The sequence below is a fragment of the Diprion similis genome, chromosome 2 (assembly GCF_021155765.1).
Source record: "Diprion similis isolate iyDipSimi1 chromosome 2, iyDipSimi1.1, whole genome shotgun sequence".
Taxonomy (NCBI): Eukaryota; Metazoa; Arthropoda; class Insecta; order Hymenoptera; family Diprionidae; genus Diprion; species Diprion similis.
This window is the reverse complement of record NC_060106.1, coordinates 18,988,162-19,005,175: the sequence shown is the minus strand read 5'-3', so window position 1 is coordinate 19,005,175 and position 17,014 is coordinate 18,988,162. Positions and strand designations below refer to the sequence as shown.

At 38.7% G+C, this 17,014-nt stretch overlaps 4 protein-coding genes across 9 annotated transcripts in view; 3 read left to right on the top strand and 1 right to left on the bottom strand.

Moving 5' to 3' along the window:
- The first annotated feature begins 178 nt into the window (after positions 1-178).
- On the top strand, positions 179-5,172 carry LOC124416485 (zinc finger protein 814-like). Its single transcript, XM_046897609.1, has 2 exons — positions 179-591; positions 1,353-5,172. Exons 1-2 carry the CDS (start codon positions 418-420, stop codon positions 4,656-4,658), a joined length of 3,480 nt encoding a protein of 1,159 aa, XP_046753565.1. The 5' UTR covers positions 179-417; the 3' UTR covers positions 4,659-5,172.
- Positions 5,173-6,226: 1,054 nt separating this feature from the next.
- On the bottom strand, positions 6,227-7,159 carry LOC124416294. Its single transcript, XM_046897226.1, has one exon. It carries the CDS (start codon positions 7,157-7,159, stop codon positions 6,227-6,229), a length of 933 nt encoding a protein of 310 aa, XP_046753182.1.
- Positions 7,160-8,448: 1,289 nt separating this feature from the next.
- LOC124416486 (neuralized-like protein 2) lies at positions 8,449-10,940 on the top strand. The gene is made up of 3 exons (XM_046897610.1): positions 8,449-9,153; positions 9,450-9,770; positions 9,880-10,940. Exons 1-3 carry the CDS (start codon positions 8,802-8,804, stop codon positions 9,996-9,998), a joined length of 792 nt encoding a protein of 263 aa, XP_046753566.1. The 5' UTR covers positions 8,449-8,801; the 3' UTR covers positions 9,999-10,940.
- Positions 10,941-14,428: 3,488 nt separating this feature from the next.
- LOC124416484 (trichohyalin) overlaps positions 14,429-17,014 on the top strand; it is a 70,297-nt gene continuing 67,711 nt past the window's right edge. For all 6 annotated transcript variants that reach the window (XM_046897604.1, XM_046897601.1, XM_046897606.1 and 3 more), the window contains exon 1: positions 14,429-16,122. In XM_046897604.1, the coding sequence (XP_046753560.1) occupies positions 15,343-16,122 (780 nt within the window). In that variant the 5' untranslated portion in view covers positions 14,429-15,342. The remainder of the gene's footprint in view (positions 16,123-17,014) is intronic.

Below are 17,014 nucleotides of genomic sequence, written 5' to 3'. Positions count from 1 at the left end.
AAAATTTTTGCCCAGTTTTTCCACCAGTAAGAATGCCAATAAAGCAGGGAACTGCTATACCCAGAGTTCATACAAAACGGCTTTTAGCGCTACCTGGTGTGTCTTGAATGCGAATTTCTATTTTCATGGCAGTCAGCCAAATAATACTGCGGCAGCATTTTCTTGCCCACGAAAATCTAGACTATTCTAAAATTTCGCAGACTTCATTGGTGACATTATACGCATTTTAAATATTCCAAAACTTGATCCTACAAGAATGTGTGTAAGTTTTTTAAGTCACTAAATAAAAATGATATCCAATTAGGTGAACGAAGAATGAAAGGTTTGAACACATTGGCATCGTGTGTGTGTTGGCACCCCATAAGAACGGTGTCGCAATAGCGATGTTGTGTCGGCCCTGGGGGCACCAAACAAAACATGGACGCCGAAAAGGTAAATACGTCGGAACCACTGGAAAGTGAGGAAAACATTGTAACTGTCGTAGAAATATGTCGAGTATGTCTGCTCGAGGGATCAGAAATGAAAGACCTATTTGTTGAAACTGATGTTGCCTCGTTATCTGCCAAAGCAATGAGCTTCACCGCAGCGAAGGTTAGACACGTAATTTTCAGGTTAAGGTTTACCATAATTTTACGATAAGAGTTTCTGTATTCTGACATTCACATTATATATATCTGAATTCACTTTTAGATCCAAAGCGTAATCGCGATCTCGTAGTCCCGCGAACTTTGCGAACGCACGGACCATTCAAAAGAAATCCACTTGCAATCGACCCATCGAAAATTTACGTCGTAAAAATTTGAGGCATTTGAGCACACAGTTTGTCATTCCCAACGTCGAAAGACTCAACATTTACTATTCACACTTTCCTTATTACTAAAATTTTTCAAAGTTTTTGTGATGTGCTACATTTCAAAACCATACCCAAAAGCGTAACAAATGAAATTTAAAACAGGTGTTTTGGCACACTATTATTTCTCATTTGTTGATATCTGAGATTATATGGATTATTATTTTTCCCTATATTAAATTAATTTTTCTGATATGTATTATTTACTTGCAAAGTCGATGGTTATAGTATTTTGTGAATTCAGTGTCAGAAAATATTGTAATCTTCATTATTTATTGAGATTGTACCAAGTGACAACATTCGAAACGCTGTCTTAGAACCAGTAATAACACTAGGGTACTGGTCGAGGGATGCAATGAGTAAATCAATTATCACTTGACATCTGCAATGCCTTTAATTTACACAATCATAAACCAAATTCTTATTGGTAGATAATGAATATTTGAATTATAGCTCATCTGTAACATATAATTTTTCAATATCTGCTTTGTCCATTTCCCAGATGCTACCAGGAGATGGCTTACCTGCACATTTGTGTGTTTCTTGCGCTGAAAAATTAGAAATGGCCTATGAATTCAAGCTGCAAGTAGAGCAAGCGGATGGTGTTCTGCGAGAAAGATATGTGTCTTTGAACCTCAAAGAAGAGTTATTCTTCAACGAGGTTGAGGTACACTTGGAAACTGATCAAAATAGTCAAAAGAAAGAGGAACAGTCAATCGAAGATGAGATTCAACTCAGCACCGAATCCAGACATAGTGACTCAGATGATGCTGAAGTGGCACCTTCACTCTTGAAAGATCATTTGGCACTTTTAGAGGTCGAAAAACTCGCAGAGGCAGAAAGAGCACATTTAGAAATGATTGAGAGTAGCGAACGTCTCCACGAATCAATTAGGGAGCAAATGGCGATGGATCCCGGTATCATGGTCATTCAAGAACATGGCTATGTAACACAACGCAAATCAGATTTGAAAGAAGAATTGCCAGCAACTGAAGTGTCCGACAACTCAGGGAATGAAAGCAATCCACAGAATAATGAGAAAAGTGAAGTATATGTAAATGAAGAAAGGGAAGGAGGTAATTTTGACCAAAGATTGATAGACATTAAACCAGAAGCTTCACCATGCGAGCAATCGTTGCAAATGGAAACGAGAAAAAGTAAACGGAAATCTGCTCGGAGAGCGCCTATTCTTGACCATGACTCGGATGAGGATAATTACTTTGAAAATCTCAACTTGAGCTCTCGCTTGAAACAGAGTCAGCCATCCAAAGCCGAGAAGGTTTATTACATGTGTTATATGTGTGATAAACATTTTTTGTCGAAAGGCGTTTTGAAGGAGCACATGCACTCGCATGAGGAAGTTAGGAAAGTTATGTCGCTGGTAAAGGTGCCTGAAAAAACCCAGAAAGTAACTTCGCAAACAAAGCATTCCCCATCCGGCAAGCAACCAAACAAATGTCCGTACTGCGGTAAGGAATATCTGTACGTAATATCATACAATAAACACCTTAAGCAGCACGAAAATGAGAAAGAAGATGGAAAAGTGGATCCGATGCCGCTGGAAGTGTCATTTCACGAGGATGAGAACACGTTGGATTTTGACAACTATGATAACAATTATGATTCAGATCCCGATTACAACGAAGATAGTGATGATCATAATTGCGAGAAGTGCGAAGAAAGATTTAACAGCAAAAAGGCACTTGAAAAACACATGATCAAACACGAAATGCTTAAATGCAGTGTTTGTAATGAGGAATTTGAAGAATTGGAGGTTTTTAAAAATCACAGATCTCAACACGTCATTGAGGGGGTATTAACAGAAGATGATCTGAAAGCTGAAATCAAACAGGTCGACGAATTGGAGGAAAGTATACATGCAGATGAGGGAACTTATGCGTGTAGAAAAACTCGACATTCGGACATAAAAGGCTTGCGCTGCCCTAAGTGTCCGATGGTTTATTCACACAAAAAGTCTTTATCAAGACATCTTGAAACTCACACAGGCACCAAATACGGATGTAAATCATGCAACCAACAATTCACGAGAAAAGATCATCTGAGGCGACACATGGAGCAACACGGTAGAATGAAATCTTTCAAATGCACTCAATGCAACAAAACGTTTGGGAATGAATTAACCCTGCGAAATCATCTTGTAGCAACAAATCACAAAACTGTTATTCGCGGGGAAGAATATGATCCCAATAAACGAATAAAACGTATTGCAGCCAAAGAGGCGCAGAAGATCATTGACAGAATTAAAACTGAAAATAATGCTGACGATAACGAAAGCAGTGATGATGGAGAGGAGCTACAAAAAAAGACACCAGAAAAAAAGGAATACCAATGTGCAACATGTAGCAGAAAATGTGCTTCCAAACAATCACTGACCAAACATATGGAGCTGCATATTAAGGATGAAAAAGTAGGCAAAGTAAATGACCGCGTGTCTGATGACGACTCGGACTTTGACGGTGGCTTGGATTGGCCTATGGATACTCACGAATGTTTGACCTGTAAGAAAAGATACAGTACAAAAAAATCGTTGTTGCGACATCAATTGCTGCATGAAGAACCCAACTTTGAGTGCGACATATGCAATGTCAAATTCTACCGTAAAGATAAATTAAAAGCACACTATGACAAATGTTCGGAAAAGAATCCAGACCAAGTAAGAAAGTGCAACATTTGCGGGGATAGCTTTGAAAACAATGACATGCTGAAGGAGCACAGAACTAAGCACGTTATGGAAGGCATTTTGACAGAGGAAGATTTGAGAGATATTGAGCCACAGGCGGAAGAAAGAAAACCTGGAGAAAAAATAACTAGAAAAAGAAGAACTGACATTGTTGGACTCGAGTGCACAGAGTGTAATAAACGATATACGTCTAGGAAAGGTTTGCTGCGTCACATACAGGTCCACGAAGGTAAAAAATACCTTTGTGATATTTGTCCAAAGAAATTTTATAGGCGAGAACATCTCAAGATACATGTTGCTAAGCACAATATGATTAAACCATACAAATGTGATCGTTGCACCAAGCGTTTTGCCAAAGAAGACCAGCTGATAAATCATTTGTCTAAACATGACAGGAACTTCAAGAAAAACAAAGAAACAGACAGCTCGAAAAGATTTCTGTGCGAAATCTGTTCAAAAAGCTTCACTCAGTCAACGACTCTAATCGCTCATCTCCGGGCACACAATGGCATCAAGCCTTACGTTTGCGAAGTATGCTCCCGACCTTTCACAACAAATGCTTATCTCAAGATGCACATGAGAACTCATACGCAAGAGAGACCTTACATCTGCCAGTACTGTTCACGGGCTTTTGCCAGAGCCGACACATTGGCAAATCACCTTACCTCCCATACAGGGGAAGCAAAATATCATTGTAAATATTGTCCGAAAAATTTCAGGCGATTAAAATCACTCAAAGAACACGTATTCATCCACACCGGCCAAAGACCGTACGCTTGTCCGACCTGTGATCGAAGGTTTAACAACAACGGAAGTCGATATGCGCACAGCAAGAGGTGCAAGCAAAATTTATTACAAAGTCAAAACAGGGCACAAAACTCCACCAACCAAGGAAGAGTTCAGACCAGCAATCAGGCGCAAACTATGAAACTGCAGAATGTGAAAACTATTACTATTACCAGACAAGCCGAGACCATTACGGCACAGCAAGTCATGCAGCATCAAGAAATTTTGATGCCCTTAATTTTACCTTTGACCGTTACATTAGCCGATGTTGAAGAAGAAGTAATCCTGCCTGAAGCTACAAAAATTTTTACAACCACGTAATCGTCAAGTTTGTTTTAGTATGACTATTCAAATTGTGGACGTTATTATTGGTTTTTTTTTTCTCTATTTGTTGCATAGACGAACTGGTGAAGTTTGAAAAATTATCCTCTAGGAATGTCATACATTTTCCATGAAAATGTAGATCTCCAATTTTAACTGATATTTTTTTTGAACTTGATGAGCGATGCAGGTACTCAAAACAAATACGAAAATTTTCTTGCCTTCTGCCAATGACAAAAACAAATTGATGGTCATTTTTAATCTTACGACTGTTACAAAAAGATTGATTTTCATGATACTCGTTCAATTTTTTAATCAAATCGTTCATCTGCTAAACTGATTTTAAATCGCAAAGACTGCAATGCATAATGGGACAATAAAATAAAATCAGTAATCTATAAAATTTGTAGATTACTTGGCAAAGGTGAAGCGATAGAATTTGGGTATGATTTGAAAGGACAGTAAATAAGTTTCAAAGCAATTTATATTCTTAAAGAAAGTGCATGTCACGTTTGAATATAAAAAAATGTACTATAAAGATGACGATTCATATTAAGTTTATTATTAATTTAATTATACAAGGTCTGCATGATCGCAGATTGATTTACTCCACACTTTTGCTAAATATTCATTTTCCGTTAAGATATACGTACATTTAATGCAACAGTTTTATTCGTTTTATTGTTGAAAGTAAAAAAATGTTTATACCTAATTAAGATAGTAATTTTTAAATATCTTGTAACATAAACTATAGCTATAAGAACACTGAATCGTTATTCAAATAATAATTACGGTTTCCATTTACACCTTCAATTTGAAGATGCAGCAATTTTGACCACGCAAAATGTACCAAATACGTTTTTATTTATTACACTTGTGAGTTGAATAGATTTCGATTGAAAGTGTTGTACTTGTATGTATAAATCCCATTGCAGTTGTCAATTTTTAACGTATTTGGTAGAAAAAAAAATTTCGTACAAAACTGTTTAATCCTTCGATCTGAAGTTGAGATAAACATTCGTACTTCAAAAATCTTATAATAGATCCACAACAAGATGGTGTTGATCCTTAGCTTGGATCCTTATTCTATTTACGTTATCATTGACTTGCAGTATCATTTTTATCAGTTTTTACTTCGTGGTAAACGCATTCGGCAATCCAACAGGCAATCTCATTAATTATTCAGATATATTATATAAGGATTGCTGGTATATTATTCAAGCAGTTTATTATATCCCTTTCGTTTAAAGCAAGCTACGCCTTCTTTAAATTAATGTATACAATCGTACAGTATAGACACACTAGACATATATTAATCATGATTTCATTCTGATTTGTACATAACCATGGTAAAGTATAATGAATAAAAGAAATTTATTATATTATAAAGGTTTATCCGATAATTCGCAGTATATCAGGATTGAAAGACGATAAGAAAATAAGTTTATTCATCAAAATGGCATGACAATAAAAGTTCCATTATCCCTATTATAAAGTTTCTCGATAACTATATACATGATTTGATGACGACGCGACGTCTGTTCAGAGTTGCTGAGATTCGCAATTTTTTATTCAGATCGTGCGTGTTCCAACAATTCAAGGGTATACTGTCGTATGTCAAGGAATTTTTTCAAATCTGCATACGTCGACGGCTGTTCGATAGGCTTTGCCGAGTTGTCCACTAGCGTTTCCCATATCTTCTGCGATTGAGAATCGAGACGAGCAATCGTTAAATGTATTAGGATATCGTCCCAATACTTAGTCGGCCGGCCGAGAGCTTCTAGCTCGTTTAGAATTTTCGTGGTCGTTGTGATGATACGACTCATCTCGGAGGCGGCCTTCGACTGCATCGGTTTTATGGAAAATAGTTCGTCGAGATGTTTTTTGACGATCACCTGATTCTTCTGATAATTGACTGAAAGTATCTTCCACGCATGTTCATACTGGTCTGCGCTGACCGGAAGATATCTTACTAGTGAGGCAGCTTCGTTTGGCAAACAGGATAAGAGATACTGCATTTTCAATGCGTCCGATAATTCTCCGCGCGACAGAACAAGTGACTGGAATTTATATTTGAATTCAATCCAATCTTCGAATTTTCCCGAAAATCTCGGTAGATCGATGGCCGGAAGTTCCGATTGTATGATCGCGGGGGGTTCCACGGTGATTAATGCGCTTCTGGAAGTAGACATTTTTGCCTTCAACTCTACCACGTGATTCTTGAATTTCCCGAGCGCTATTAAGTACTTATGCTCGGTTTGTGCAAATTTCTCTTCGTCAACATAAAATGAGGAATCTTGAGCGTAAAACGGCTCGCAAAGCAATTTGATATGATTCTCTTCGTAGGAACGCCACAGCACGATCAAAACATCCACCCTTGTTTCGCAGCTACTGAGATTCATCTCGTCTATACTGCTCAATCCGTTCTCACAAACTTGACAGATTCGATGTCTCAAATGATATTCTGTTTTAATCTTCGCTTCCATGTCCATCCGCTCCATTGTAGACAATTTATGAGGCACGAACAATTAACACGAATAAAGTGAGTGAGCTATGTCAAAGAAATAAAAATTTTTAATTTTTTACGTTATTGAATTCGTTTTTTCAAATCGATTTTATCCGCAGTAGCCTTTATTGCACACTCCTATGTCCTAGTGAACTGTCACTTGTATCTGATAATAAACACTTTTATCAGTCCTTCAAAAATTGAATTTTCAAAACCACTTTAATACGGACTATGATTATCAAAGGATTCTATCGAATCTTGATTCAAATTACGTTATAAACGACAATGATTTGAATCCACAGATATTCTATGTTTTTTAAAAAAATACAATTTCTTTCAGTTTATGAAGTGATTCTCAAGTGTTATTCGAGGATCGTTACGAGTGATAATGGCACATCCAGTTGCTTGAAATTCAAGGCGGGTCAAAGCAAAGTCAAAGTATCTGACTTCGAGAGGATTCTCCAGCGAGACAATAACGTGCTTTCTATAAGCCTTTGCATATACCATGGACTCTTTCTCACTTATGGCATACACCCAAAACCTGTTCAAAACAGTATACATGGATAAATAAACGTACTTAATCTCGAACAATGAGAGAGAGAGGGCAGAACGGAGATCGCAAATACAATAATGATGTATCTTATCCATTCCCTGGTGAACAGAATTTCTACGATATTTTTACGAATTTTCATAAATATTGAAACAATTCGTACAATTTTCGACAAGAAAATTGTTTGCTTATAAAAATGTGAATATGCATAGTTTCTCATAAAAAACTTGTAGAGTTTTATGAAAATTTATAATTTTTCAGTAACATATCTACAAGATACTAGAAACTTTAAAGAAAATCAACAATACTTCACGAAAAACTATGCATATTTTAGAAATTGGTACAAAATTAATAACAGGTACGAAATGTTCCAATTTCTCTAAAAATTCGTATTTTAGAAATTTTGACCAGGGTTAAAGTTGAATTCTATAATCCTTTTCTGGTATTTAAAATATTTAACCTTTGCCTTTGAAGGGTGCATGTAATTTAAATCCCGACTGAGTGTGTGTGTGTTTCTATAGGCATATTTCGCGTCATGATAAGAGACTGACTTAACCTAAGTCAGTCGGTTACATCCAGGCGATTCAAACTCCGACCGAGTGTGTCTGTTCGTAGACAGATGTCCTCACCGAGCTTCCGTAGCTATTTGTTTACATGGAGTTCGGTCTCCTTGTGTGATTGTGTAGTCTCCATGGAAAAAAGTAGGAACCACAGATTTCTGTGTATAACTCTATTTCAGTGGGAGGAACAGGTTGAGCTTCGACGACTGTGTGAATGGTGAATGTGTGTGTATCAAAACTGTTTGTCAAGTACAATAGTCGATAGTGATACAAGAAATTGATCAATTACATTATTTGAGGATAGTCAGGTGTCCGAAGACTTGGAAATAAGTGATAGATATTTCCTTGAATCAAGAACGGCAGTTAAAATGCCTGAACGATTGTCTGTCAAGACGTGATGTAACCCCAGAAATTATATGCAATTACGGAACATCAGCGGCTGTGTTTAGTAAGGTTAAGGTGATCCGTTAATACACAAAACAAAAAATCAAAAGTATCAGTTAGTGAATAAAGCAGGTGTGATAATCATGACAGAAAAGATTCGTAAGAATATAACAAGATTTCATCCTAGTCATGGTGAGAATATAATACTCTGCGACGACAACACCGTTGCCTATCGAAAAGCTAGTTTTGCAAACGCCCTGACGTTCAGCGAGAAGCCACTCTTACCTGGGGAAATATTTTTACTCGAAATTGAAAAGGACGAAAGAGGATGGAGCGGGCACATGAGGCTGGGCCTAACACAGATGGATCCCACCGCCATGGACAGAGGTGGTTTACCGCAATACGCTCTACCTGATTTAGCTAATATGGGGGCAAGCTGGATCTTCGCCATTACCAAAAGCCATAACAATATTTGGGACAATTTTAACCCTAGCGGTAAGTAGTGTAGAAACGTTTAGAGCAATAAATTTCTCATTAATTGTTAAAAAATATTGCCTATTTGGAAGGATAAATCTCACTTCGCAATTGGACAGATTATTTCATGTCTGTTATTCGCTCAGATTATTCACAAAAATCTATTTTACCAATCAATCTCTTTTTTAAATAACATTAAGTAAGATACATTTGAAATAGGCGGTATGAATTTTAACCAAGTTCATCAAGAATTTGATTCAGAAGCTATGAAACAGCTGTTCGATTCGTATAATTTACTATTATTTCTTTTATTTCAGAAAGAAAGTTTTCACCTGAACAAAAGTTAGTCACGGATGGTGTGAATGTGCAGACATCGCGAGGAATTATTCCATTCATCACTCTACGACCATCAGCTATTGGTTCGTCTCAAAACATACTTCCAACGGACACTGGAAGTCGAATAGGAGTTATGTATGTGCCACAAATTGGGTCAGATAAAGCAGAGATGCATTTTATAATAAACGGAGAGGATCAAGGCGCATGTGGCAAAGATATTCCTTATAAAACGGGACCCCTACATGCTGTAGTCGATGTTTATGGGACCACAAAGCAAGTTAGGATAGTCCAACTTTATGGAGGTAAATGAAATGCTGATCAATCGTTTTATTTATACAAAACTTATACAATTAGTGCACGTCGATGAATTTCGTATTTTTTTATCGAGTGTTTGTGTTTTTTCTCTTCCAGTATCAACACTACAGAGTGCCTGCCGAGATGCAATCATGCAGTATACAAAAAGAACAGCTGTCGACTCATTGCCTTTGCCAAGGATGTTGAAGGACTACCTTTTGTACCAATCGCAATAAGATATGTAGTGGGAAATTTTAGGCCCAAAGAATTTACACTAAATCATTTGCGCTTATCAAATCCACACATCGTAAAAATTAATAGATTCTTTATTTTCTATTCTTTCGATGGGCTGTGTTGTATCATTGGAAGTTTGAATTCCATTGTGCCGTTAATGCGTAATTCTTTTTTTTTCTAATTTTTCCCAGAAGTTATGAAAAGGGTGATGCATTTATGAGATTGTGATCTGGTTAATGTAACAGTTATCAATTATATTCAATTGTTTGAATTTAATTAGTTCTAAGGCTCAACGTAAACAGGTCGTCCTCATACATTTTGGTAAAAACAGGTTACAATTTTTCCATTGAAAAAGGAAAGATAGAAACGAAGAAAAATGTTACTTTTCAGTTTTAAATTAGTATTCGTTTATGCTCTAATTTTTCGAACATACACCCAAAATCGGAAATTGAATGCATCGATCAACATTGCTGTTCAATGAAATTTATTGTCATATTTTTCATTTGTCGTTTCTGAAAGGACAGTCGTATGGTGCACATTTTAATCTGCTGTAACACGATCATGACTCAAGTTTTATACAAAGTTTCCGAACAGAGTATTTATTATCTTAATATATGAAGAAAAGAGAGAGAGAGAAAGAAAAAGAGAAACGAAAACAAAACAATAAATTAAATGAGTGTCTGTGATTCGTGAGAAAAGAATAAGAATTTGTAAAACTATTAAGTGCTTAGTAAATATGAAGTAAAAAAAAATTGATAATTAACCACGCCGAATGTTGAGTACGATTTTTTACATTACGGCATATGAATTATTGCGTAAACTTTCCACGTTTTGAAATATTAGTGATCATTGATTTTCTGAAGAAAAAAAAAAACTGGCGTTTCTATAATGTTCTGCAATTAATTCGGTTTGTGTATATAGTGTAATAAAAATATTATTTAGTTGACGGAAAAAAATCCTATGTATAAAAGAAAAAACGAAAAAAACAAACAAAGAAATGCGTTATCAACTCGAACGTGTTACACAAGTAAGTGTGTTACTGCTGTAACAGTTGAGTCAAATGATAAAAGTAATACGTGACTGATTTGGGTTGGAAAAAGTTCCATACCGTACGTATCATGTTCAATCGAGGCATTGAAATACGCAATTAATCGCGATAATTATGGCGTTATTATTTATACGTATATAATGAACCAAAAAAATGAATAAGAACGAAAATCTAAACAAATATTGTAATCAGAAAAAATGTTATAAAATTTGTGGCTTAATACATTTGTTTATAAGCAACGAAAAATAAATATTACCTAAACAAAAAAAGGGTCAAAGGTTCAGAGAACATGCAAAAACAGTGAAAAACATAATAACTGTCATAAATGATAATTTGTGAACGACATTTTCTCTAATAAATCCGCAGTTGATTTCAAAAACGACAGCAAACATAGTTTCAAATCCATATGTTTTTTGTTTTTTTTTACATAAATAAGAAACAACAAGAAAAACCATTCTTTTCTATATTCCATCAGAATATAATCCAGTCACGGAATTGCGTGCGTATGCGTATTCCGGTAAATAGCCGGTCGGTATCCTTGATCTCTAAAATAAAGATCAGTGGTCGGTAACCAATCAACACTCTCCCATGCTTTAGCATCACGGCGACAGGAGATGTTTCTAAGTAGATCAATTTTGTCTGCTGATCCCTGATGCTCAATTTTATGTGCCAAAAATACGACAGATAATTGGTCGGTTACCGACATCCGCTTAACCGACCGTGCATTTCGAAAATCAGTCCCAAAAACGTAATTCGCGTTAGAGGGCGCCACGAAATCGAGTACACGAAAAACGCGATCGTGAATTCTCTCAAGCTTCCCTCGGTACTCACTCGCACGTGTGACGGATGAAGAGAATATATACACGCCTCTGCCGGAAGCGATCAATACAGCAGGTTTTTAGTTTGCGTAAGAAATGATAAAACATTTTGGCGAACCTAGGCCCGACATACGCCAGAGAAAATAGGCACGGAATAAAAGAGCAATGATATTTTTTCGAATTTTGTGAGAATGGAATTATATGCATGTATACGCTATGTAGGGAAGACGGGACAAAATCAATTCTGTCGTCACAGTACTCGATCACACGTTTATTAATTGAATCCTGTGAATAATCAAACCTCTCATTGTATTGAGAGATCATTGATCCTGTTGAAGTCGATCGACGAATTTTTGCATCGCGGTTTCATCACTCTTTGCGATAGCTGAGTAAAATTTAGGGTATAACTGCTATATCGTCATCATCGGCTTCAGTTCCGTAAGTAGATTGTACAAAAGATTACAAAAATGGCGATGCCCGACATTGCTCTGTCGCAATAAGTAGGTATATATTCAATAATAACCACACGTAAGGCAAATAGCATACAGCTAAACATTAATGCGGAGTAACTATTTTCAAGACAACAGGAACGAACAAAAAGCACAAGCATATCCTCCTTCGTTGTAATTTGGGGTAGATCATGGTCCGGGTACGTCGGAAGCTCCTAAGCGTAGTTGGGTAGGTAGGTAGGTAGGTAGACGTACATGTTGTATGTACATACATTGTATGTACATAGGTCGATTCGCCGTGAGCGTTGGAATACGGGGCAGCGTGTGACGCGGCACGGCACTGCTCGGCGAATCGTAGCTTCATTGATTGCGACGTCGTACGCCGGGGCCGTTGGGCGAGTTGGATAGCGCGAGGGTGGAGGGGAGGCTCGCGATGCAGAGTCGAAGCCCTCCCTCCCTCCCTCCCACCCTCCTGCCGCCACGCTCTTTTTCTCGCGCTCATTCACTCCGCCCGGCAGAGAAAGAGGGCTGCGACGGAGCGGCGGGGTGGTAAAAAAAGGCCCAGGAGATTCCGAGGAACGAGGAATCGGAGGAAACGCGGATGAAGAAACGGAGCAGCGAATGGTCGAATCGCCCTAGTAGCGAGCGATTCGCGTCAACGTCACAAACCGCGAGGCGTAAGCAACGGACTCGTCGACGTCGGTCGGCGGGGTCAGAGAGGCTGAGAGGGGGCAGTGGGTGGGCGGCGGAGGGGGGGGGGGGGCGAACGACGAACAAATGACTAGCGCTGAGATATGTTCGAGCGTCGCGTTGAGAGGGAAGAAGCTACGACGCTGAGGCGTAGCGCCAGCGTCGACGGCGGCAGCTTTAGCTTCAGCTTCAGCTCAGCGGCAGCAGCAGGATTTTCGCCGCTCAGTCTCAGTGCGCGCGGAGTCGCCGTGCTGTGAGGTTCTTCGTCGTGTTTATCGATCGTAGGCGGTTTTAGCGCCTGAACAGTCGTCGGGGGGGGCCGCGAAGAAAATGAGATCGATAATAAGTAACTGGCATAGATTTAGCCCTAAGAAACGGACAGAAACTGACCGCTGCTAGTATAGTTAGACGCTTAATCGAATTTAGAACCGTTCTATGTGTGTCGGAGCTAATGACCCGCAGTTTTTATGTGATGCATAAAGAAAAAAAATGATAAAAATCGTCACGATAATGATGATGATAGCCAACTCTCCTCCGCCTTCTCCTTCTCCTTCTCCTTCTCCTCCTCCTTCTCCTCCTGCTCATCCTCGATCTTCGCTAAGAGCCTGATGATGTATAACCCCGTTTCTTACATGACACTGTCACGACTCTCATTGACTGTGTCGCGAGTGACAATTAACATGATGTGCGTGTGTGTGATGACCGTCTATACAATTTAGAAATGGAAGGAAGGAAGGAAACAAGATAGAAAAGAAGAGGAAATCGAAAGAAAGTTAATATCCGTTTACTTACGATTCTTCTTCCTAAATCGATATCAAATCGATAATATAATTCAGTACAATTAAAACTGACGCGTTGCGTTATTTGTATTCCGTTTTCGAAACGTTTCTCATAAGATCATTATTATTGTTACTACACTATCGATTACGTTCAATTCGGTCAAGTTTTAACCTACAACGGTCTCTATTAATACCGGGCTATACCTGTACTATAACGGCGGGATTCCACGTATTTCCTCACAAAAAAAAAGTAAACTTGACAAGAAAAATACACGAACCTACCTTACATGAAGAAAAAATTCTGCCGCACATCAATTGCAGACTATCTACAAAACAATTCAGTGTTTATATACAGAATTTGAAGCAAACGCGATCTGATCGTTCCGTAACTTTAATTTTCTAAAAACTGTTTCCTCCTGCGAATGAAAAAATAAATTAATAAACCACAGTGCGGAAATATTTCTGAAGCGGAATTAATATATATATATATATATATATATATATATAGAAAGAAAAAATAAACTTCATTCAGGAAAATCTAACGAATCTCTTTCTCGAGAAAATTACATTGTTGGCGTGATGTAATTCGGAACATTAATAATAATAATAAGAATAATAATAATAACACTAATAATAATAATAATAAAAATTCTTATTATAAAAATAACAATAACGCTCGTTTGTAAAGTAAAATTATATTTGATTAAACATCGACACGAAACGCTACTGCCTCACGTATATACATATATTAGATAGCTACACGGTAAGGGTGTAATCGAAAAAAAATCATCACCACATTATTACACCGATTAATTGGTATATATCTTGGTTTTCTTTGGTGAGAATTACTAATTTTTCTTCTCGTTATTATTCTCAAAATTACAAACACACACAGACACACACACAGACACCTAAGTACAACAATATAACGATCACTGTCTCTTCGAATCGAAAAATCGAAAAGAAAAGAACACAATTCATCAGTAAATCTGGAAAGTATTCGTGACGTATGATGCGAGCTTGAATCGCGATGATAAATCTATAATTATTACACGCATCGGTTGCAATAAATATTATATATATACGATACAGTTGAATAATATAATAATAACAATATAAATAGTATATATATATTAATAGTATAACGATTGAACGTGTGCGGTTGAAAGTTATCGCGGATGAAATAAGACAAAAAAGAAAATATAAGAATAACACAAGAATAAGTATATAAACGGAATATAATACAAGTGATAAATATTGCTGGTAAAATAACAACTGGATATATTGATTATAATATGTATAATCGAAGTAGCTAAGGTATCGAGATAAAAAGAATACTCGTTGATAGTATCGATAAATCCCGCGTCCGATTGCTGGCCATAAACGATATAGAGGACACAGATAGTCGGGGGGTCTGCAAGATGGCGCGAGCTTAACGAGACCGGAAACGGCTAGTTAGAGGGTAGCAAGTGTCGCGCGAGTCTGAGCGAGTCTGAACCGCCTCCCTCCCTCCCACTCGAGAGCTACTCGGAGGCGAGTCGTAGAGTCGTCGGCGGTCCCAAATGTCGCGGGATCCCTACTCCGGCGGGAGCGGCGTTGTCGGACCTGGAGGGGGTACGCGGTCGCCTCGAAGCGGTCGGAGGATCGGTGAGCTACCGACGGTCGACCGAAGTCCGTCGCGAAACTACGCGAGCGGTCGGGGCAGCCCGTTGGGTCGAAAACGGGGCACACGAAGCGGCAACAACTCGCCGGAGCACCTGGGCTACGGTAGCTACCACCACCATCAGCTTGGGAGTCCGTATTACTCGCGAGACGAGGATCTCGGCAGCCCCGTGATGCTGGAGGAACGGGGTCGGAGCATGTCGACGGGGGGCGGGGGGCATCATAGATCGAGAAGCGCTTCGCGACCCGCGATGTCCGCCTCGGCCGGTATGTCAGCGAGGTACACTAGCCTCGATCGCGCCTCAGCCGGTATCCTCGATCACGACAGAGAGTTCGTGCCGATCCGCGAACCACGCGAAAGGAGCCGCGAACGCGGCCTGTATCTCGATGATGAGATATACGGGTCCCGGTCCGCACGTCAGAGTCCCAATCCTCACCTCATGCGCGACGGTGGCAGCTACATTGGCGAGCTTCAACACCAGAATAACGACCTGCAGAGAGAGCTTGGGAACCTTAAGAAGGAACTTGAGCTCACTAATCAGAAACTCGGCAGCTCTATGCACAGCATTAAAACATTCTGGAGCCCCGAACTCAAGAAGGAACGCGCCCTCAGGAAAGAGGAGAGCACCAAGTACAGTCTCATCAACGAACAGCTCAAGCTACTCAACTCCGAGAATCAGGTGAGTGGGACGTATGTTGTACATACAAATGGAATTGTACCAGCTGTTTTCTGTCAAACTTGCCGTTACTTCGCTGATTGATGGGCCACCGAAGCTACGCAAGGGGAATGCCGAGTGTAGCTTCGGTTGTCTGCCGATCTGGCCGGTTGCCGATTTGCCGGCGCGATACTGAATGTAGCTCCGGTTGCATGTCTGGCGGCGTTGAGCGGTTTGTGTTTTGCAGAAAACCTCCAATGTATGATGTTCTTGTAGCTCCTTCACATGAAGGTGTTGCAAGTTGTTATTTGAACTTGAATTTTCATCGGTTTTGAAATATGTTGTTATGAGTTCCGTCCCGCAACAACGTTACGACACGATGAGAAAATTCGTTGTTACCCGCGGTGTTGGTATACCTATAAGGAAGTAATAGTTTTCCGCTGAATAATTCACCTTTTTTATATACACTCTATGCCTATTAGAGCCGACGTGCGTTCTACCACGATAATCGATTTTACTCTAGTACCTACTTTTTTTTTTTTTATCTCTCTTTTCAATTTACCGCTAGGGGCAGTGTGTTTCACTACAAAAGATTCCGACTCTTGAATTGAATAACTGAATATTATACATTATGCTACATCGAAGAATAGATAATGTTCATGAACTTCAGGGCATGTTTGGTATGGTGTAATATAATTACGTAGGTATAAAAAAATGCATAGCCGTTAGGTCAAGACTTCAGAATTCTTCCGAAATCTTCCGCTTTGGGGTTTGTGAAAAATGTATGCATAATCCTGTTTTAAAATTATACATCACTCCCATATTTTCACTCGGTTAAATCCCTTCTTGTCGCAGAAGCTTCTGATTCTAAAAATGTGACGGAATCTCCGCTCTTTAACGAAATTCTGGTTATCTG